Source organism: Gigantopelta aegis, chromosome 10 (assembly GCF_016097555.1).
Source record: "Gigantopelta aegis isolate Gae_Host chromosome 10, Gae_host_genome, whole genome shotgun sequence".
NCBI classification, from domain to species: domain Eukaryota; kingdom Metazoa; phylum Mollusca; class Gastropoda; order Neomphalida; family Peltospiridae; genus Gigantopelta; species Gigantopelta aegis.
Window position 1 is genome coordinate 34781904 of NC_054708.1, and position 17695 is coordinate 34799598.

The window sequence follows — 17695 nt, forward strand, 5'->3', positions numbered from 1 at the left end:
CTTCAAATGTCTGGCGGTTAATGGCAGCCATATCCATTACTGACTTTTCCATGAACATGAGTCACTTCTGTGCTTTATGAAAAGAGGGATGGGGGTCATTTTAGATGGTGTGTCTCTTTCTTCTGTTTTTTGTTGCTTGAAATCAAATGAATCCTGTATATAACTGTTATTAAATGATTGAAATAAATTTGTGATTTTCACCATTACCAATAGATTTCATTGGTTTCATTTTCAGCTTGTTGTGACTAGTATAGTTCTTTGTCTTTTCAGGTCTTACTTGGTCAAGAAGAAGCAAACTTGTTTAAATAACGACACTGTTCTCACCAATACATTAAAGCATGTATGCCATGTTTGTGGCAGAGGCTTTTCTACAATACAAAATCGGAAGCGACATGTGCTAAGTATACATGAGAATGTATGTTTTACATGCCCGAAGTGTGGCAAACAATTTAATGAGAGAAGCAACTTCATGAGACATGTGAGAAAAGTTTGTAGATGTCAAGTCTCACAATAGACGAAGCAGGCTGAAGTAAAGTAAGCCCTGCTGGCTTGAAATGGTGCATCTTGAAAAATCATTCACCTTCTCCGTCCCTGATATGGACCGTTTGAACTCTTGTCAGTCTTTGTTACAGTTTTAATTCGTTTTTCATAAATTCATTTTAAAATGATGCCTTTGTTATTAGGTGCGAATCCAAGGGGGTACACATCTACCTCCAAATTTAAAAATACCCCCAAAATGCAATGTTTAATTGTTGAAGATAATGAATTTATTACTCTTCACTGAGGTAGACGTAACTTCATGGTCCACTGGGTGTTTTTTTTGTGGAACATTGCTTTAGATATGTATATATAATGCATGTTAATGTACTTTCAATGTTGTGGAGGTGGCGGAATCTTGCTCAGCCTGTGCTAGTCTGAGGTGCTTGGGTCTTAAGACCGAACCCCATCGGTTGACCCATTCCTTGATTGAGTTTTTCCCTGTCTCACCCAGGGCACCACGACTGATATATCATATATATGTGCGTATAAAAGATCTCTCGCTGTTAATGGAAGAATGTAGCAGGTTTCCTCTAAGACATGCAGGAGAATTTTATTGACTTTAATACTCATCAGTCAAATATACAGCTATACTCGGACTAAGAACAAAGTTTTGATTTTTTGCCTCTTAAATGTGCTGGTAGTTAGGATACATCAGGGGTTGAATGTTGGTCTTTCATAAACCAGTTTGTTATTCCAGTCCATAAAATCAAAGAAATTTAGAAGTATGTTGCAGTATTTCACTGGCCCTTTCAGGTCACTTAAAAAGTAGATTATTATTACTTCAGATTTAAATCTTTAAGTGGAACAAAGTAATTCCAGAACAATGTAATACCATATGTGGGCTTAATTGCATTTTTCATTTAAAGTATCATACAGTTTTACTTTAACCCTTGCTTTAATCTTGCTTGAGGTAGAACATCTCTTTATGGGATAGATCAATGAAATGTAATGATCACATCAAGGGCCACTACCTGTGCCTCATTCACTTTGATTCTGAGTAAATGAGCAGTGATTTCATTACACTTCATGTGTCAATCAGAACACATCGCCCATGTGGCATTTTTATGGAAATATATGGAGTTTTCGTGTTGATCCTTGTGCTATAGAAACACTAGATAATGGCGAAATGTATACTTTGAACTACCCTATTGGTTAAATAGACTTTTAATGTTCAAGTTAGTTTTGTTTAACAACACCACTAGAGCACATTGATTTATTAATCAGCAGCTATTGAATGTCAAACATTTGGTAATTTTGACTTAGTCTTAGAGAGGAACATGCTACATTTTTTCATTAGTAGCAAGCTATTTTTTTTACATGCACCATCCCACAGACAGGATAACGAGAAATAACCTAATGGGCACGCCAACGTGGATCAATCCTAGACTGATCGCACATCAGTTGAGCACTTAACCACTAGGCTATGTCCCGCCTAGAAACAGACTTCAATGCATTGACCGTGTTCAAACCAATGAGATTGAACTGTATGTCAGAATGATCATATGGTTGATAGCCACTTGTTAATTAATCTACTGTTAGTTTGACTGTTCACTTGATGTTGATGTATATTTGTCTTTATTGATCTTTTTTTTACTCTTTTTTTTAAAAAAAGGATAAGAAACCAAAAAAAGTGTTTTTGTCATTTTGAAGTTCTTAAATGTGTTCTACAGTATGTTGATAAAAGTTTGGATGACCTCCTTTTAATCCATGGTTATTTAAACCAGTCATTTTCATTCAGTTGCGTAATATTCTTTCATTTATTTGTTCATTTGTTTTGACTTCTTTACTTTCTTTCATTGTTTGTAATTGTTGTTTATTCTAATGTAATATATGTTACGTTAAATTTGAGCAGTTCTTGAATATTTTGAAATGAATTATTATTGATTTATTGAATAAAATATTTATTTTAAGATCTGTAGTTTTGTCTTAATTTTTTTGGTTTTTGTTATTTAAATGTATCACTAAAAGATAATTAATCAAGTCTTGAGTTGAAATGAACTTGTAGAGAATGTGGGGTTTTTGGGTGTGGTTTTTTTTTTTTTTTTGAGGTGGGGGTAATGTTTTTACCACCATCAAAATATTCTGTGCCTTTGCTGGTACATGCTATAGTGGCAGTCCTCCTATACATAATGTTGAAAACCTATATTAATTTATGGTCAAGATCAGATCTACAAGCAAAACACTTGACAGTGAGTCACAGCTGCATACCATCTTTTGGAATTGGTCTTGTGCTGAGATACATTATTGAATATGCTAATGCAGGTCTTGACTTTAACATTTTTCAGGGTTAATCTACTGGGCTACCCAGTTTATAAAATCTTGTAGCCCTGTAATTTCTGTAAAAGAGCAAAAACAAAAGAAATAACATCATAATTCATACTGGCAAAAGTAAAACACTTTTAAAAAGAAATATGTTTATGTTTATCATGAACACCATCATGAAATGACAAGAATTATCACTTTAGACCTTTTTGACAGGTTGAAAAATCTAGTAGCCCACCAGACTACCTACTTTGTGAATTTGGTAATCAGAGCCAAATTTTGGTAGCTACTGCTAAGGTTAAGTCCTGTAATGGTAGATTTGTTATTGTCTTGTATATTATGCTTCTATTGATACATTTTCTTCTATTTATTGAGAGTGAATCACCTAAAAGGATTTCTGCAAGAATCCAATTAGCTCCTGAAAATATAACATTAAAAAAAGCATTAATACATGTATATTTAAAACAAATTGCATACAGTTATGATATTAAAAATTTAACAGGCTTACAATCGCTTTTGTGCACGTATGCATGCATTATGTACAATCATTAAGATCAGAAATGAAAATCTTTTAGATTTTTATGAAATTCTGGATTTTAGCACTGCCCGAAGTCTGTTTCCTACCTTGTTCTTTGATGTAACGGTCACAATAACCTTTCAAAAGTCTGCAAAGTGTTTAAAATATTTTTTCCATTTTTATTGTGATCTCATAATCGGGCTACAATCTTGCATGCATGCATGCACAGTACTTTAGTACACCACAATCACAAGCACACTATGCACAGTTGCACACGTGAAAAATATGCACAATAACAATTTCAGAAAACAAGACAAATATAACAAATATATGGACATGACCACAGACATCAATATACACCAAGCTGGTCTAGAGTTATTGTGTTTAAGTGTTCTCAAGTATTTGTTTATATTTATGTACGTAATGATTAATAAGTTACGGGTAACACAATGCTACTGAACGAGGTCGTTATAATGACTCCAACGTGTTGCTTTGTTTTCAGACACCCACGAACATCTTCAGCCAGAAATGTTAGTAAAAACTCAAGCACTGACGGGTCATCTGCGGCTTATAAGTGCCCGCTATGTGATAAGCAGTACTCTGAAAAAAGAAATCTTTGGAGACACAATCGGTTTGTGCATGAGAAGGTTAAGAAGTATACTTGCAACCTGTGTGGTCAGAGATTCATGCAGAAGTGTCACCTGACTAGTCACCTCAACAGCAGACTGGTGCACGAGGGATTACACGGTGGATTACACATGGCACAGTCCTTGGAATGGCCACAGATGTGATTACCAAAAGTCCATCCTGGTGATGGTGGGTGGGCTACAGTGGCAGATGAATCATGTTTGTAGGATGTGTATAAGAAATCATTTCCTCTGATTCCATCCCCAATAGATGGATAATGGATAATTGCAAATTGTTGAATGGGTCCATGAAGTGCCTATCTTTATGTCATAAGGAAGGAAGGAAATGGTTTACTTAACGATGCACTCAACACATTTTATTTACGGTTATAATAAGGAGATACATGCAAGTGGATTTGTGTAATGCGATAAAAGAATAGGTGGAATTAAGTGGTTGTTTATTCTTAAGAAAGGATCTACAATGTGTGTTTTGCTAACTAACTTTGTGTTTTGGTTTTAAATTATATTTCAATCGTTATTACTCTTTGAGACCTGTCAGAAAAGTGAGACTGATCAAATATTTCCGATTTTGTGGAGAAAAACCACTGAAAACTCCCGTTACATTTACAATTTAAGTCGTCAACCAAGTGAACAACAGTTGCCTAATGAGATTTTTTTTTTCAAAGAATCTTTGCAATTTCAACCAACATTCTTCACTTGACAATACATTTACATACATTTATGAATGGTGCAGAAAAAAACCGTAATATGTTCATGGACTGATGGGGTTGGTTGTTTAGTTATTAAAATGGTAGCTAGTATCCATTATTGATCTTTGGATATAATAATATACTGAGCAAGATTTTAAAAAACCCACCAAAAAAACATTATTACTTTAACAATTTCTATAAATATTGGTGTATGGGTTAGTATTAATATGGGTTTGTTATGTTTCCTAAAGACCACGGCCCAGGCTTATGAAACTGAATATGTGTGCAGTTTTATATAATATTTGAACTTTTACTAAAAAGTTGGAACTGGTATCATGTTTTTCTTATAAACAGCCTGATAATACCAGTAATATTTACTGTTTTTGTTGTTTGTGTTTTTTTATATTAATTTTTAATGGTAGTAGCTTTAACATGTACTGGGTAAGCCCAGTCTGATGTGTGCATTTAGTTTTCTTTGTGATGACTTTCAGTGGTAAACCGTATTACAGCTGAACATTCTGTTAGTTTCAAAAGAGCCACCAAGGGATTTAACCTTGTACTTTCAGACTCAATACCAGAATCGGACTCAAATGCCGAAAGCCGACGGCCGATCTAGATGGCGAACCGTTCCTTTGTTCAAAGTGCAACAAGGTTTTCACATTCCACCATAATCTTCTGCGACATCAGAGGAGTGTGCATAAGCAAGGCTTCAACTTCAGCTGTGTTATTTGTGGCAAGGCATTCTTTCGAAAGGACCATCTCAGTTTACATCTCAGAGGAAAACACCGGGTCACATTTGAAAACACCAGTCATAGCAGACTGTCTAGCGTAACTGGTGGCAGCAGTGGGACAGTATCCGAGGATCATGCTTAATCTTCGACTACATTCTTAATATGCCGCTGTTCATTGACAAATTGGTTTTGAATCTAGGAATTTGATGACTTCTTTCTTGTGATCATAATTTAGGCCTTGCCTGTTTGATGATATTTTTGTGACACTTCGCTGGATGTTTAATCAAGCGACATTGTTTGCCTAACATGGTGTGTCTGTTGCTAAATGTTTAATAGCTCATTAACTTTCTTTTATGCTAAACTACATTCCTGTTGTTTAGATTGAACTTTATGTTGCATCAATATCCTTTAATTTACATGTTTATATAACAAAATTAACATGAAAGGGAAAAAAAAAAATATAAGCAAAAAGAAAAAATCTCATCTGTTTGTATCTTTCATTATACTCGGGTGTTTCTGCCAGATGGTACGGAAGGTAAAATTACAAAACCTAAAATCTTGGAAATGTGGATATATTTTTAAAAGTGGATATTTTATTTTTATTTTAGATAGATGATTATAAAAGAAGTTTTGTTTAAAGTTTGTCAAGTCACATGAAATGCAGTGTCCAATTTCAGAACATTTCAAACCCATAACCTCATAGTAGTAATGTCTGTTTTGTTTTTATTACATACCCTCCAATTATTTTCTGGCAGAAAGCGTGATACTGGGTATCTAGTTTGGATTTTTTTACAGTTTTTTTTATTATATTTAATCCTAATAAAAGTGCAAGCATGTATCTTCTTTTTTTCTTTAAAACCAAGCCTTTCAAATGACAGTAAATGTATTCAATGAAACCCATCAACATCAAATCTGCTCTGAGCCAAAATTGCCTCAAAACCAGATGTTTTCCAAAGTGATTTATACATCTTTTAACACTAAGTTTATCCCTCTGAACTGGAAATGCATCTAACTGAATACTGGATGAAATTCAATCCCAGTGTGTTTATTTAATGTAAATTGTACCTTTAAAACCTGGACAATCAGACCACCTAATTAATGGCTATCAACAAGACTTCCATGATTTGCCCCCATTGACCAGACATGCTATTTTAAGGGCAGAACCAGAAAAAAATAAAATAAAATACTAATGATCACCCAACTGATTAAGCCCTCTGGAGGTTTAATACTAGAGGGCAACTATGGGTTCCAACAGGAGCTATTATTTGGCCAACTATAAGTCAAATCATTCAAATAGCTCCAAAATTACTTTCAATTAACCATTCTAAATTATGCATAAAAATATCCTCAGAAATTGCACAAACTATTTAATTTTTGGAGTCAGTGTTACAGGACATTTTCAAAGTTTTAATAGCACCACAAATACCCTCACCTGCTATTGTCACTGACCCCGGTCGGGCTGCTGGTGCTCTCTTGCACTTGCCAATTTCGGGCAAAGTTTTAATAGCACCACAAATACCCTCACCTGCTATTGTCACTGACCCCGGTCGGGCTGCTGGTGCTCTCTTGCACTTGCCAATTTCGGGCAAAGTTTTAATAGCACCACAAATACCCTCACCTGCTATTGTCACTGACCCCGGTCGGGCTGCTGGTGCTCTCTTGCACTTGCTAATTTCGGGCAAAGTTTTAATAGCACCACAAATACCCTCACCTGCTATTGTCACTGACCCCGGTCGGGCTGCTGGTGCTCTCTTGCACTTGCCAATTTCGGGCAAAGTTTCAAAAGTATACCAAAGAAAATGTTTAAATCTCTATAAGTGAAATGTTTATTTATTGAATAATCGACTGTTGGAGACATCAAGACATACATGGACAAGATCAACATATAGCAGAGTACAACTGACACTTGTACATCAATGCAAACTCATAAAAACCAAACCCCCCTGATAACCAGACTGATTACTTGGTCTCTTCCATGTCCGTTTTAGAGGGGTTTCACTGTACTGACATACATGAAAGAGAATTAACCAATTCACTCCAGGGGAGTGGAAGACAAAGTACTCGACAGTACTTCATTGTAGCAATCACAACCTTCTCAGAACATCCCTTTTGCAGAGATAATATCATATGATACTTCATTATAGTAACTGTTTTTATTGATCATTTAGAATAATATGAATTTTACCATAGACAGAAGAGCACATACTATCAGAACCGGTAGTGGGGAACCATTTGGATTTACTGTTTTCTCAATTATCTTGTTTCTTGTATCACTAGAAAAAAAAGTCTATGAAGACCACATCTTTGGAAGCACTCCTATATTCTATATTAACAGTTTTATTTGCTTTCATCTGGCTCAGAAATCTTGTAGACATTTTGTCATAGAGGATGGCAAGCACCATGCTGCTTTTGTGTCAGATATAAAGCATAGTGGTGACATTCATCATAGTAGTGAATACATTCATTTATCATAACAGAGAAATTAATGTATTAATTGTTGATGTCTACCATGAAGTAGTGATACTGAATAAAGTAGCAACATCTTATATAAGAAGTAGTGTCAGTTAATTTCCAAAGGTAAACCAAATGGCCACATTCCTTGATTTATTCATTTATTTACCAATGTTTGACACCCAATAGCCAATATCTTTTTTGTACTGTGGTGTCATTAAACATTCATTCCAAATGGGCACATGATAATATAATATAAATAAATACCCCAAGAATTATAGTTTGCTAGTAATATGTCTGTTAGTAACTGTCAAAACTGGTTGTCTTTATGCTGTGATTGAAAAACAAATGTATGCTCTTCAAGAAAAGTAGGGGAATCTGAAATATTAATGTTAATATCAACGATTAGACCGAACATATGTTTTGACCACAGACATCCTAGTAAAGAACGTTCAGGTCTGTTTATCAACACACCGAAACACATTCCATAGTTTGTACATGCATCACGCAGTTGCCCTGTACACGTGCGTGGGGTGTCATTCTCGATTTTGACAATTTCCAGGAAAGTCCATTAATCACTGTGGAACGTTATTTCTTTTAATCGTTTTCATTCTGTTGATCATACAGTTGTTATTGTTTTGTTTTTAATAATTTTTATTGTTTGAATTTGCGATTTACTAATAAAAAAAACGTAAACTTTCAAATTTCACTTTTGACCGCAATCGTCCTTCAAGATCTTTGGTGGTCATAAAACCTACTGTAATACTTAACTACCGGTTGTAACGTTTGCCCAATTAATTCATTATTATCATATAATCATTCCCCACAGCTAATATACCTTACAATTTTGGCAATTGTAAATTTTTTATTAGAGTTCCCCTACTTTTTTTGAAGAGTATATATGATGCATTAATGGATAATTTTCAGCTATTAACACCATTTTCAATTGTCACATTTTGCAAACTTTGACTAAATCAACAATTGTAAGATCTCTAAATACTGACCTGTTTTACAAGACCAGTAGGCTCATGGTAGGATTGAAGCTGGACTGGATCAGTTTGTTCAGTTGTCATTTGTTTTGTCATCCAATGGAACAATCTAGTAATTTGCTTTGTGCTCATTTGTAAGATAATATAATTGTTCCAGTTACTAGATTATGCCTAGGTTGGTTTTCAATAAATGATTGAAAAATAAACTGCAATTAGCTTGTTTTACAAAAGAAATCTTCATCACTCAAATATAACATATACTAGTATTCATAGACAAATGAAATTGGTTTCAAATAACAAACAAACGATTAGTGTTTATTGCACCAACCAGTTCTTAATCAAGCACAACTTTACTCAATTCTAATTTCCCCCTAAACATGTTAAACATTAGTTACATATAATATTAGGTTTTGCCATTATCAACATTGCCTTATTTTATCCATAACTAAATAAAGCCATGGTAAATTTGTTCTATTGCAGATGCTTTTTTTTTTAAATCAGGTATATGGTATATTACTAAAAACCACAGTACTGTTGGTTACATTATGTTGCATGACATAAGACATAAGAGAAAGAGATGTTGACAAGAGTGGTTTTAGTCTTACAGATGGTTTCATGGATTGGGATGGGTTAGAAAGTGTGCAATATTTTGCATTATGCAAGTATTGAATGGTCCCCATCTCTTATGTCGTGATGTATTTTAGTTTTTTTAGAATGCCTACCAAAACATCAGCACAGAAAATGAGGGATTATCGTGCTCGTATGAGTGAGGACAAAAAGAGACAGATGAGAGAGAGAAACCGAGAGCATCAAAAACGAAGCAGGCAAAAGTGGGATGAAGCACGAAGAAAAGCTGAAGCAGTACGCAGCAAGAAGAGAGTGGAAAAATATAGATTTCTGAAAAAGAATAAGGGACATTTAGAGTCTGCACCCTCAACCCCATTCACTCCATCCAAAGATTTGATTCATCGCTTTTGGTAAAGCCATAAGAAAAGTGGACCTAAAAACAAAGTAGTTGTTTTCAGTTTAGGTTGCCTGCACTAAACTGAGAACTTCTGTGTCATAGTTTGCATCATCAGATAGTTACAGAACAAAACGGAACTGCCACTCCCATTTGGTAGGAAAATCTAATTGTGTTTATTTGTGAAAATATTGAAAGACAGTTGTCTGTCTTGATTTAGGAATACTTTTTATCTAGTGACCATCAGAGGTAGAAACTGATTTTCTTCATGAATGAAGGTTGCTGGTGAGGTTTCATTTGAATGGCTATTAAAATTCCATGTTTGGATATCAAATTGACTTTGACTTATAGCAATAAATAGATGAATCTTATATTTCTTTTGTGCAGAAAACCTGACTCCTTTCCACAAGATACGTACTGTGAAGAGATACATAAGAAAGTTGGGGGCCAGGCTTCATCAACAGTGGTATCAGCAGATGGCAGGCTGCATGATTGGCATGTTGGTGCAGAACGAACCTGGGGCAGTAAGTTCATCTTGCCGCCACTTCATGCTCAGTCTAATCCAACATTCTCTGCACCAGAAGTGAAACAAATTGAGTTCACTTGTCCTCGGTGTGGCCAGACATACAAGACAAAAGGTGGACTCCAGACGCATGTAAAGACACACCAGAACATCTACAAACATGTTTGTGGTGTGTGTGGACAAGGATTCCAGTATCCAAGCAACTTTGAACGTCATAAGAACAGACATCTCAACATACGGCCATACGTCTGCCTGAAGTGCCAGAAGAATTTTCATGTTAATACTGACCTCCTTCAGCACCAGAGATTGTGTGGCATTGAGGAGAGAAAACACGGGTGTCGGCTGTGCAGCAAAACATTCAAAACTAGCAAAAGTCTCAAACGTCATCAGAGTAATCACTTTGACTCGAAAGTGTTTGTCTGTTCCAGGTGTGGAGGGAAATACAAAAACTGTTCATCTCTTCAGGCTCATAAAAGGAAGTGCACTGGTCCCTCTGATAGAGGAATAAGAGAACCTGATATATGTTTTAGCTAAAAACAAATTCTCCAAATACATGTATGTTTGAAATATCTAGTTTCAAAAATTTATACATGGTTCTATGTAGAAATGTTTCATTGGTGGAAATAACATGCAGAAGTTGAAATTCATGACTTTTTGTTACACTGAACTACAAAAGAAAAAAATGTTTTGAGGTACAATAAAACCTGTCTAAATTGAACCCTGTCATAACAGGCCACGCTTCATGGTCCCGAATTTTCTAAATTGTATAATGAGACCCTCTAAACATCGAATCCTGTCTAAATGGGATAAATATTAGATCCTCAGTGTGATCCAGTTTCATTGTGTATATATATTTCATGATACAATTAATGTGGTAAATAGACTTAAAGTTCTGAAAACTAAATTAATATTTGCATTTTGTTTGTTGTTCTGTATATTAAAGGTCAGGGTTGGAGGTGTGACTGGCAGCAGGAGTTCTTGTGAGAACTTTAAAATGCCAGTTTTATCCGACCAGCTCTCTCCACCGTGGGAAGAACCAGTAATATGTTGTCATATGGCGTTTATTAGGTTTCAGAATTGGAGGCTGCATGTTAAAAAAATAGGCAGCTACATTAAGGACCGTCCTTATCAATGTAATTAATCTGAAAGGTACTCAGAACATTTTAGTTTAAAATGTTTGATGCACAAATTGCACTAGTCTATGAAACTGGCTGGTTGCCAACTTAGTTTGACAAAGATTCTCTTTGTATCCTGTTGTATTCCCATCAATATATAGTTTAGAGTTAAGTTTTCTTTTCTTTTCTTTTTGTCTCGATGTTATTGGTTTTGTTGTTGTTATTTTGTCTTCCAAGGGAATGTTTATGACCTGTTGAGTAGATATGGGTTTTTTTCATTTAATAAAATATGATGTTTATGACCTGTTCAGTAGATATGGGGTTTTCATTTAATAAAATATGATGTTTATGACCTGTTCAGTAGATATGGGGTTTCATTTAATAAAATATGATGTTTATGACCTGTTCAGTAGATATGGGGTTTTCATTTAATAAAATATGTTTATGACCTGTTGAGTAGATATGGGGTTTTCATTTAATAAAATATGATGTTTATGACCTGTTGAGTAGATATGGGGTTTTTTCATTTAATAAAATATATAAAGTTTTATATGAATATTAGTCTTTTGTTTATCATGATATTTTAATGTACAAACATGTTATTTGTGATGAAGTAGCTTATGAAATGTAACAGTATCAGCACGTTATCATTAATAAACCCATGCACAAACAAATGCATCACAGTGCAAAATGTCTTTGCTGTCACAGTATTAGTCGCAACACCTTGTCTTTCATCTCAATCCTAGGGGCGGGATTTAGATCAGTTGGTTGAATGCTCGCCTGAGGTACTTGCGTTGCAGGATTGAACCACCTCGATTGATCCATTTCTCCTTCCCACCAGTGCACCACAACTGGTTAAAGGCCGTGGTATGTGCTTTCTTGTCTGGGAAAATGCATATAAAAGATCCCTTGTGTCTAATGGAAAAATGTAGCTGGTTTCCTCTGATGACTATGTGTCAGAATTACCAAATGTTTGATATCCAGTAGCTGCTGGTTACTTAATCAATGTGCTCTAGTGGTGTTGTTAAACAAAACAAACTTTTAACCTTTCATCCTGATCCATGATGTCATTATTTATGGACTTGATGATTATTATTTTGTATTCATTGTAAGTGTTATGTGTATGTAACATGGCAAACTTAGCAATTCAGTATCTGAATAGAGAGCTGATGGGAAAAAATATGTTACATAAATTTGCCCACAAAAGCTGACTCACAGGCATGTAGAATAATATATTTGTTTATATTAGATATTATTTTTATGAAACAAGCTAATTTTCCAAGTAAGGTCAGATAGATGGAAAGTTTGTGATATCTAATGAAAATCAATATAGTATTTTATTTATTATCTGCATTTAAAGAATTCCAGCATTTTGAGTAGGTAGGTAAATATTTTGGACTACGGTACGGCAGAATGATATCGGAAGCCTCTGTTCTGCAGTTCAATCTAGTGTGGCTACTTTGCAAAACAGTATGTTAGTAATATTTAATTTGTTAACCTATAATCCAAATAACAATAAAATGTAAATGTTTCCACTTTGGATTTGGAGTAAGCAAGAGAGTGTGTGTGTGTGTGTGTGTGTGTGTGTGCATGCGTGCGTGCGTGCGTGCAAACATGTATGCATGTGTTATTTTTTTCACTGCACACACCCAGAAATATAATTTACCAATAAATGTGTTAAAAAAAAAAAAAACGGTGAAAAAACCCTGAATCTACAAAATTGCAACAAGTTTGTCTAAGTTGTGTTGATTAGATGCAGATATGAATTGACAACTTCTGTCTAACACTCGCAGTGCATACAGTATGGCTATGACAAAACTATATGTTCACCAGATGGGTAATAAAGGAAATTATTACATACCTATTCAATCTTACTATAGTGATAAACATTTTGAAACCGTATGATAAATTTATTTTGTATGGCACATATGTACGATCTGGACGGGAACTTTTAAATGGGGAATTCCTTTTTTGTTTTTACTGCAGTTAGCACCTTTTATTTAATGACATCATATATGATTTACAAATTACGTCACATTGTATTTGAAACATTACACAATGCTGCCACAGAATATGATTCTTAACGTTAAGCAAATCCATGAAAGGAGTTTTGATCATAGATAGTGTTGTTACGACATTAAATTAAAAAACGTTTTTGTAAAACATAAAAGAAGGTATGTAATAAATACAGAACTTCTGTATATGTGTGAGATAAGAAAATAAAGCACCACTATAGTACATTGGTTAATTGTATCATCATCTAAGTTGGATGTCAAACATTTGATCATTATAATGCATAGTCTTTATAGGAAACCCGTAGCCCAGTGGTAAAGTGTTCACTTGATACGTGGTCGGCCTGGGATCGATCCCCGTCGGTGGGCCCATTGGGCTATTTCTCGCTCCAGCTAGTGCACCATGAGTGGTATATCAAAAGCCATGGTATGTGTTATCCTGTCTGTGGAATGGTGCATATAAAAGATACCTTGCTGCTAATCAAAAAGAGTACCCTATGAAGTGGTGACAGCGGGTTTCCTCTCTCAATATCTGTGTGGTCCTTAACCATATGTGCGACACCATATAACCATAAATAAAATGTGTTGAGTGTGTCGTTAAATAAAACATTTCCTTCCTTCATAGGAAACCTAAATCTTTTTCATTAGCTGCAAGGAAAGGGGTGAGATGTAGCTCAGTGGTAAAGCACTCGCTTGATGTGCAGTTGGTTTGGGATCGATTCTCGTCAGTGGGCCCATTGGGCTATTTCTTGTTCCAGCCAGTGTACCACAACTGGTATATAAACGGCCATGGTATTTGCTATCCTGTCTGTGGGATGGTGCATATAAAAGATCCCTTGCTACTAATTGAAAAATATAGTGGGTTTCCTCTCTTAGACTATGTAAAAATTATATAAAAAATTGACATCCAATAGCCAATGATTAATAACAAATTTTAACTTTAGCTGAAAGGAATCATTTATGTGCACTTTACACAGACTGGACAGCCCATACCATGACATTTGGTATACTAGTCATAGTACTGGTCAGGATGGAAAAAACTCTGGAGTATGGATCCATTGAGGGACTTCAATCTGTGCACAGCAGGCAAGTACTGTAAGGACTGAGCTACATTGCTCCCCCCCCCCCCCCCCCCACACTTCCTTCAAATAAGAAATGCTATCACTGATTATTATGTGTTACTGACACTGTTAATTTACTATATTTGAAACCATCAAAGGCCAGTTTCTATATATTTCACACTATTGCTTGTGGTATATGACCCAACAGAGAATACAGTTCTAAACCCTAATTGGGTTGCTAACGACTTGGGTTGTAAGGTGATGTCTCCAGAAACTGACAGTAATTTCACATTTATTTATTTATAGTATGTACACATCATATAGTTCTTGTGTCTTTTATTACACTGTTTCAGACGTGATGTTACTACAACTTTATTATGGTGTTACAGAGAGTTGGAGGAAGGGTGGGAGTAAGGGTGGGAGGAATGGTTGGAAGAATGATTGGAGGAATGATTGGAGGAAGGGTGGGATGGAGAAGATTAACCAAACACATATATAGGATTGCTTAATCTACAAAAACTTGTTAAAAGGCAGTTTATGTAAGAATTGTTTATCGTTTCGTTTGTGAATTTATCAATGTATAACAGTCACAAATTGTATAAAATCACGTAGTGTAGCATAGTGAAGCAATTTTATACTACATTTATGACTTGTACATCGATAAACTCATAAAAAAATAACAAACGATTATAATTATAAACAACACTTCCTTGGAGTTAAAAATACACAAAAGATCAGTTTCTAACGTGCTTTCCATGACCTGTTTACATAATGACGTCCCATATGACGTTATGATGTCATGTTCTGAGGTTTATCGAAGGATTTCATACAGTCTTGTAGTGACTTTGTTCAATCAGAATAGAGTAAATCGTATTATAACAATTTATGTGCATGCCGATTTCCGATCTCCTCGGTGTTGAGTCACCGTTTGTTGTTTGATCCATGGAGTTAAACGTACAGACTATTTTGTTTTCAGGAAATCGAGAGTTGTCCCTTGTGGCCTGCCGTGGAGCATAGCGTCGCGCTTCCACATGCACCCATGTCCAACGTGCGGGAAAACGTTCACGCAGCGCGGGACCATGAAGCGCCATCAGCAGAGCGTACACCAGAAGGTGAGGCGGTTCCAGTGTCAGTTCTGTAGTAAGAGGTTCTGTAGGAATGACCACCTCAATCAGCACGTGGCCTACTGCAAGAAGAAGATTTGACATTCCAGTGTCAGTTCTGCAGTAAAAAATTCTGAAGGAACAACCACCTCAATCAGCACGTGGCCTACTGCAAGAAGAAGATTTAACATTCCAGTGTCAGTTCTGCAGTAAAAGATTCTGAAGGAACGACCACCTCAATCAGCACGTGGCCTACTGCAAGAAGAAGATTTGACAGACTTGACACGCCGTTCTCTAGCACAGAGTCATCGGCTGCTATCATATCGGCCAAACACTCAGGTTGATAAATTGCTGCATTTTGCTAGTATATAGGCTAAAAACTCTGGTTGTGCAAAAGTATTTCTGATCACCAATTTTATTTTGTGTAATCAGTTATGACCATTTAAATGATGTATTCAATTAATGCATGAACGAAACACAAGTTATGCCAAAGATCTCACACAAGCAGTGCTCAACAGAACTATCATTGATGCAAAGAACACATGACAAAGATTAACACAGAGGGATTAGTAACCCCATTTCACCATTGGTGGCTGTGCTCCTTGGCGTTACATTTGAATGTATGTTCCCATCTACACAATAAGTATTATAATTCAACACATTTGTAACAATGAATGAGATTGAGGTGGTGAAACCTGCATTTTACGAGCTGCTGATTTTAAAGTTATGTTATGTCACATGTTATGTGTTGATTTTAAAGTTGAAATATGTCACATCTTTTTAAGTTAAAATATGTCATGTTATGTGCTGATTTTTTTAAAATTGAAATATGTCACATTTTATGTGCTGATTTTTAAGTTGAAATATGTCACATTTTACGTGCATGTTTTGCATTCACACACATATTTCATTCGTTTATCAACAAAGTTTTCAACATTGGTGAAGCATATAGTGATTTTCATGTAGACTGGAATAGTTATTATAAGTTTGATTGATCTTTACAGTACTTCAGGTTGCCTAAAAAAAAAAGTTTTCTTTAACGACACCACTAGAGCACATAAGGATGTCTATGACATATATTGTTACTGTATAGATATGTTTGCTGAAATGTTGTAAAGATCACCACAAGTCCCTTTCCCATGAACACAGCTCACAGCTTGCACAACTTACATGTCACTTACCAGGAGGACTTCAAAGTCTTAATCACTAATCCTGGAACACAATTATAACATGCACTTTAAATAACAGAAAATAAAATTATATGACTCTGATTATGATATTTAAAAAATCAGTGCTTTGACAATGTCTTTTAACGTTCCCATGCACTAGTTCTATATTATTGCTTAGCTTAGTAACTTGTTTAACATGTCCATATACCACTATGGTTTCGAACAGGATCGGGGGGGGGGGGGGGGGGGGGGGGGGGGGGGGGGGTGTCTGACTCAGGACAGGCATTATATTATTGCTAATTAAAGTTATTTTTATAATAACATAAATATTTAGTAAAAAAAACTTATTTCATTTGAGACTATAAAGAAAAGAAATTTGCATTCTTTAATGACATCACAGTAGGAAAATCATTTATAGTTTGTTTCAGAAAAAGAAAAAGAGTTGAAATTGAAATAGAGATAACCTTCCTGTGTTTTCTGATTTGTAGACTGACATAGATTGATGATTTTATTATCACTGAAGTTGTGCGGTAAACCACCAATCTAGGTGTGCAAATCAGAAAACACAGAAGGGTGAAGAGCTGCAAAGAAAAACAAATACATGTACATATTTATTTGACCTTGGCAAAGGATAGAGATAACCGTTGACTTTTTGACACAGGTGTGCCTGATATTTTTGACATTTCAACTTATTTTTGTGCTTATAGCCAATTAACATTCAAGCATGCTGTCCTGGGCACACACCTCAGCTATCTGGGCTGTCTGTTCAGGACAGTAGGTTAGTTGTTAATGGTTAGTGGTTAGTGAGAGAGAAGAGGGTGTAGTGGTTAAAAATTGGGTGGGAGTCAGTACCGGACTGCAAACCCAGTAACTACCAGCCTTATGTCCGATGGCTTAACCATGACACCATCAAGCCATTGCAAAG

The 17695-nt window shown here is 35.4% G+C and overlaps 1 protein-coding gene across 8 annotated transcripts in view; it reads left to right on the forward strand.

Annotated features, from left to right (window-relative positions):
- Window positions 1-17695, forward strand: part of LOC121382587 (GDNF-inducible zinc finger protein 1-like) — a 98365-nt gene that overhangs the window by 68817 nt on the left and 11853 nt on the right. For 2 of the 8 annotated variants that reach the window (XM_041512083.1, XM_041512081.1), the window contains one exon: window positions 10175-11965. The exons of 2 other annotated variants lie outside the window; for them this stretch is intronic. In XM_041512083.1, coding sequence (XP_041368017.1) covers window positions 10175-10844 — 670 coding nt within the window. In that variant the 3' untranslated portion in view covers window positions 10845-11965. 4 more of the 8 variants (XM_041512087.1, XM_041512094.1, XM_041512084.1 and 1 more) reach the window with 4 other exon arrangements.